The sequence below is a fragment of the Prunus mume genome, linkage group LG4 (assembly GCF_029339155.1).
Source record: "Prunus mume cultivar Tortuosa linkage group LG4, ASM2933915v1, whole genome shotgun sequence".
In the NCBI taxonomy this organism is placed as follows: Eukaryota; Viridiplantae; Streptophyta; class Magnoliopsida; order Rosales; family Rosaceae; genus Prunus; species Prunus mume.
Window position 1 is genome coordinate 14,239,121 of NC_142701.1, and position 6,157 is coordinate 14,245,277.

Below are 6,157 nucleotides of genomic sequence, written 5' to 3' on the forward strand. Positions count from 1 at the left end.
ACCACTTCTCTTACTACTATACCCATAAAACCTTGTTTGAAATTGTTGTTCTCGTTGGCAAAGGGATTGCAAAATCACCATCTTGCATTTTTCTCACAAGAAGAAATAATATCAGCCACTCAGTTTCTTTCATAGTTAGTAAAATACGGAACGGGAAAAATAAGAAGAAAATCTGTACGTATTTTATTCGGCATAATTTTGGCAAGTTACAACTGAAAAGTTCGGCCACTATATAATATTTTAATATATATTATTTTGATGATATAATATGTGAAATTTATGTGTATAATACGTGAATTTTGTGTATATTATTGAAAATGTTGTAAAAACCACGTGTATTAAAAATGAAAAATACGTACGTATGTGTACAATAAATGCATTGTATGTTTGCTTTTGACAAAACGTGTATTGTACCGAGTCTTTAAAACGTGCATGGAAAATGGAAGTATTATTGAAAATATATACGTACGTGTATAATACAAGTATTAAACGGGAAAATGCTAAATTCTTTATATGGGTAAAACTGTGGAAAAGTAAAAAATCAGAATGGGACAATGGAGACTGGGGTCATGAAGTAATAGTAATGGATAATGATCTAAACTACTTTTATCGATAAAAGAAAATCAGAGATTTTTTTTTTTTAAATAAAAAAAAGTAGGGGTGGCATTTTAGATCTAAAAATCGCAAAACCAACGACAATTTACCACAATGGAACCGCAATCGCGAAAAACCGAACCGCATTTGCGGTATGAAGAACCGAACTGCATTTGCGGTTGTTGTTAGGATATTTGATTTTCAAAACTTGCGATTACCGCAAACCGCGATTATATTTAATAAATAAAAAAAATTGCATTTTGTAGATTGCATTGGTCCTCAAACAATATAACGAGGTCCTTCAAATCCACTCACCACCACCAACACTTGAGTTTGTAATTTTAATTTGTAACATTAGTGCATTACATTTTCCTTTTAGTTTATAACATTAATTAACTTTGAATTGAATTTTTCTTTTGGGTTGTAACTCTAATTCATTTTGCATTGCATTTTCCTTTTGGTTTGTAACTTTAAAGGATTTGGAATTGGAATGCTTGAGAAGTTGAGGTTGTGAATGCTTGAGAAGTTTAACTTTAATTGGAATGCTTGAAATTGTAACTTTAATTTTCTTTAGTTTGTGAATGCTTGAGAAGTTGAAAATGTTGTAAATCAATCTGGTCGAGTATGTGACAAATAGATCAATCTTCCCACTATGAATTTATCTTGATAGGAACTAGTTCTTTGATGGTTCTTATTTCCATATGATTTTTTTAGGTACTTAGATAATTAAATTTTGAAAAACAATAATACTTGATGTAGAAAAAAAAAAAAAAGTGTGTCACTTTAGCCTTAGATATGTCATTGGAATAAAAGTATAAATTAAGGTTTTTATTTTATTTTTTTATCTGAGGAAGATTATGGATGAAGTTAAAGTAGGTTTTGAGCTAGTGACTTTTGGCCATATGTAGGAGCAAGCATAACCAAGTATATTTATGAGTGAATGTATAATTCTAGGTGACACTTTTTTAAGTGCCTTTTACTCCCATGTATTGAGTGAAAAGTTTAATATAATTCTTCTAACCACATACCAGATGAATGCGGATTGGCCAAGATCCGAAACCTGTTATGCGAGACACCTATAACATGTTTAAAGGTGGGGGTGATCCAGAAAAGGTGTTGACTAAGAAATTTTTTATATGACCAAAACCATTTCTTAGTTGAGCTAGCTCCTTGTGCAGTTCATAAGGTTAGAATCTAGAAAGGCATCTCATTTATGTGCGTCTCCCAATATATTCTCATGTGGTGGTGTTGGTTGTGGAGATGACGGTGGAAGTGGAGGCTTTGGAGGAGGTGGTGGCAATGGCGGTGAAGGTAGTGAATGTGGTGGTGCAAGTGGTGGAGTTGGATGTGGAAGTAGAGTTGGTGTCATTTTTTAAAATGAATGATGGTATTTTTGGAATTTAAAAAAATTCATGAACGGTTCATCTCCGCTTCTTTTGAAAGTAGCTTTGAAAAGAAACCCAGAGTCTGCTTTTAAAAGCTGCTGTCACAAGGCCACTTCTTTTAAAATAATTGGGATATTTTATTTTTACCAAACACCTTAAACTGCTTAACTTTAAAGTGAATCAGGTTTTTGGCCAAAAAAAGCAATCCCAAGCAATTTTATACTATGAAATTCAACCTTCTTTGATCCACAAAATGTTGGCGGATCCCTATTTTTTGTTGTTGTATTTATGGGTTTAACCCGTATTATTTGTTATAAATCAAATTCATTTTTTTATTCTTTCCCAATGGGCTAATAGTTAGATTGTTAGAAATCGTTAGAATGAGAGGTATCAGAAAGAATTTAAATTTTCCTTCCCCAATATCGCTTGTATAAAGAAAATAATTGCAGAAATAACTCTAGCCCCAAAAACTTAAAACGATATGACAGAAATGTATATTTCAATGGTATAGCCGCGCGGCTAGACTGTCTAAATGTGTTCGAATATCTTAAAGGTGTAGCCGAACGGCTAGACTCTTTAAATTTTAATATATTTGAATATTTTAAGCGTATAGCCGAACGGCGATACTCTTTAAATATTAACACGAAGCTTGCACTCGCAGTGACAGCCATTTCGCTTTTCTATCAAACTAAAGCTCCGATTGGTTTTCTTCAAAGCTCCGATCGTTTCGGCTGCTTCGTCCTCCAGGTTCGGCATCGTAAAAAGACCTAACCCTCCTAGGAGGCCGCCCAGCCGCCTAGCCCCCGCCTAGCCGCCCCGCCTAGCCCACATCGTCGGGTTGTTGCAGATTTTGACCGAGAAAATTCTGATGTCGGAGACAGGGTCGAGTTCCAGAGCCGTAGAATTGGACCATATTCAGGAGGAGATTGAGGAGGTGTCTGCCGTTCCGGAAGTGAAGGAGAAGAAGAAGAGCAGAAATGCTTTGAGGAAGGGGTCGGAAGGTGAAGAGGTCCGAGCTATGCAGGTCTGCTCGCTTTTGAAATGCGAGTTTTGATTTTTCGGAGTCTATCATTCATTTCTTGTGTTTTGTTTATGATTTAGTGTTGTCTTTGAATTGTAAAATGGTACTTTTAAATTTGGCAAATTGAAAACTGAGCAGCATACAGTTTTTTAGGACTTACAAGGGGGTATTAACTTTGTCTTTAGTATAGAAAGTTGTTAACTTTTGTTTCTTTTCTTTTCCTGTAACTGGGTTTGTGTGGTTATTTCCTTTTCTAGTGTTTGCTTCGTTTTTGGATGTAATATTTGTGATTTCGACTTGTTCTAATATAATGTTCCTGTTATTTGACAGGAAGCATCCCAAAACTAGGATTTTACTTGGGTGAGGAAGACATGGAGTTTTCCAGCTTCTCAAGCGGGACCGAACGTGCTGTCAAGACTTGGCAAGTAAGTTTCAATTATCATTAGATGTTACTATGTGCTGTCAAGACTTGGGATCTGATCGTAGATACAATAGATACTGGCTTTTCCTGGGCCCTTGTAATGCATATGACCCAGGACATAGAAGGGTTTATTTCGAATCTTCAGAAGATGGTCACTGGGAGGTGATTGATACAGAAGAGGTATTCTGCTGAATTTTTGTTATACGATCAATGTGATTGTAGTACATATTGCTTGACCTTGTATAAGTTATAATATTTACTTGCTTTTTCTTAAACCAAATGCAGGCTCTGTGTGCTTTGTTGTCAGTTTTGGATGACAGGGGTAAACGAGAGGCTCTTCTTATTGAATCCCTGGAGAAACGAATAGCGTTTCTGTGCCAAGCGATGTCAAGTAGAATGGTAAATAGTGATAGAATTGACAACTTGGCGCAATCTGATCAATCTGAGCTGGATAGTGTTAGAGAAGACACTTATTCACCAGTATCTGATGTAGACAACAACTTATCTGGAATTGCAAATGATTCTCTGCCTTCATCTGGAGTTGTGGTTCTTGAAGTTAGAAAGAAAGGAGAACAACAGAAATGGAAATGGAGCCGAATCCAAGCATTTGATTCATGGTTATGGAATTCCTTTTACCTAGATCTTAATGCTGTCAAACATGGTAAACGATCATATTTTGATACACTTACTAGATGTGAAAGTTGTCATGATTTGTATTGGAGAGATGAGAAGCACTGCAGGATTTGCCATACAACATTTGAGCTTCATTTTGACCTGGAAGAAAGGTATGCCATCCATGTAGCCACATGTAAGGAGAAAGAAGCGAGTGATACTTTTCCTAAGCATAAGGTCCTCTCATCACAGATCCAATCACTAAAAGCTGCGATGCATGCAATTGAGGTAACCCATCATTTGGATTTTAGCTTTGCATTTTCTGATATTTGTTTGTTATAGTAATGAAGATGTCCTCCAGTTAAAAAGATTTCAAGCTACACATATCTTTGATAGACTGGAGGGGAATAGGACTTCAGTTGAGGATCAACCTAGGAATGAATTAAGTGTTCATGGTTTGGATAATTTGAATGTGACTTTTGAGATTTATGCGCAATCAAATCTGATAGCTTTTATATAATAAAAAAAAGAAGAGAAAATCCCTGAAGTGCAATAAGATTTTAGAGCGAAGGGATGCGGGATGGCGGGGAAGGGATTGATGAAAAGGCATACTGCTGTGAATGTAGCAGAATGGTTGATTAGTATCCACCTGCCCTATCTGATTTGTTCGGGCCTCTGGTAGCTGGCCATAAATAGTGGGATTATTTTAGTTGGATTTTGGGGCCTGAACCTTTTGATTGTCGGATGGTTAAAACAGGTTTTCTAGGTTATATATCGAAGACATTTCTATTCGCCCCAAACTTTTTAATGTTTTTCCGTGCTATATTGATCTCCACCTCCCTCTGCTTTGTGCAGTCAGCCATGCCAGAAGATGCTTTGTTGGGTGCTTGGAAAAAATCTGCTCATAAGCTATGGGTGAAACGACTAAGACGTACCTCATCTTTGGCTGAGCTTTTGCAGGTTTTCTATTTTCCTTTTTTCACACTATCTATTTTTTGTTTATTTTCTAGTCGGAACCATCAGTTTCTTTATTGTTTACTCGTGCAGGTTCTTGGTGATTTTGTTGGTGCCATCAACGAGGACCGATTATATGAATGCAATATAGAGCAAGGTTCTTGTAATTTTAGTGAAGAACTGATTGTGTCCTTTGCATGTATGCCCCAAACAACATCTGCAGTTGCACTCTGGTTGGTGAGATTGGATGCCTTAATTGCTCCATACTTGGAAAGAGCCCATTCTCAGAAAAGGCTGGAAATTAGTGTCAGAGGTAATGATTGAATATAATGCAGATTGGTGCTTGACAATTGAGTGACTTCTTAATTGTTTTCATAGCTTTTCAAATTTTCGCCATCTTAAAAGCTTCTTTTACTTCAGGGAATCATGCTCCAAAGCAATAGCACCGCCTTTTTTCTGTAGATTAGCCAAATTCAATCCCACATTTTTTTGACAGATTGAGGAGCATTTATATGTCCATTGTACTGCCAGATCAGTGGAACTGTTGCAGGCTTTGAAACCGTGGTACTTTGTATGAAGCTATGCTTCAAGTTTTCTATTTAGTTGCCATATATGGCCATTGAGTCGTTAGATGTACAGCATGAAGGAAAGTTGGACGTTTAATAGATACAAGAGTTTCATATCACTGAAACCTGCTCCAGAGAAATATCCTCACGTTAATCCTATATTCGCTTGTGAAGAATATGGCAGCCTCTTTACTGTCTCAGTCAATGGAGGAACTCAGATTTTGTTAATGCATGCTTGTTCTAGTTTTTTAAAGCAGGAATAAAATGTTGTCAAATGTACATTGTTGTAAGGGAAAACAAAATACTTTTTTTTTTTTTTTTTGTTAAATAGAAGATTTGAAAGTCATCTTTGTGATAATCTGTTGTAGCTAGAACAATGTTTATTGTAGTTGAATATCCTCGACCTCAAAGTTTGTTGCCAAAGACTTGTTGGTTTATTGAAATTTGCATTTCTTCATTGGGGTTCTCGTAGCTATTGATTGGTAAAAAAAATAGACATTCACCAAGAATGCTGGAATTATATTACACAAGAATAGCACTAGATAAATAAAACATTTAGGGTTTGGCTGTACTTTTTCTATGGCATTTTTTAAGATAATAGTTG

At 36.0% G+C, this 6,157-nt stretch overlaps 1 protein-coding gene across 3 annotated transcripts; it reads left to right on the forward strand.

The window, feature by feature from the left end:
• Positions 1-2,631: 2,631 nt before the first annotated feature.
• On the forward strand, positions 2,632-5,781 carry LOC103344114 (homeobox-DDT domain protein RLT3-like). Of its 3 annotated transcripts, none has more exons than XM_089051413.1 (6): positions 2,632-2,988; positions 3,331-3,601; positions 3,707-4,321; positions 4,889-4,993; positions 5,081-5,300; positions 5,408-5,781. In XM_089051413.1, exons 2-6 carry the CDS (start codon positions 3,455-3,457, stop codon positions 5,428-5,430), a joined length of 1,110 nt encoding a protein of 369 aa, XP_088907539.1. In that variant the 5' UTR covers positions 2,632-2,988; positions 3,331-3,454; the 3' UTR covers positions 5,431-5,781. The 3 variants fall into 3 exon arrangements, with proteins under 3 accessions (XP_088907539.1, XP_016652740.2, XP_016652741.2); XM_016797254.2 differs by having other exon boundaries at positions 2,951-3,003; XM_016797255.2 differs by having other exon boundaries at positions 2,951-3,003; positions 5,484-5,781.
• Positions 5,782-6,157: the final 376 nt, after the last annotated feature.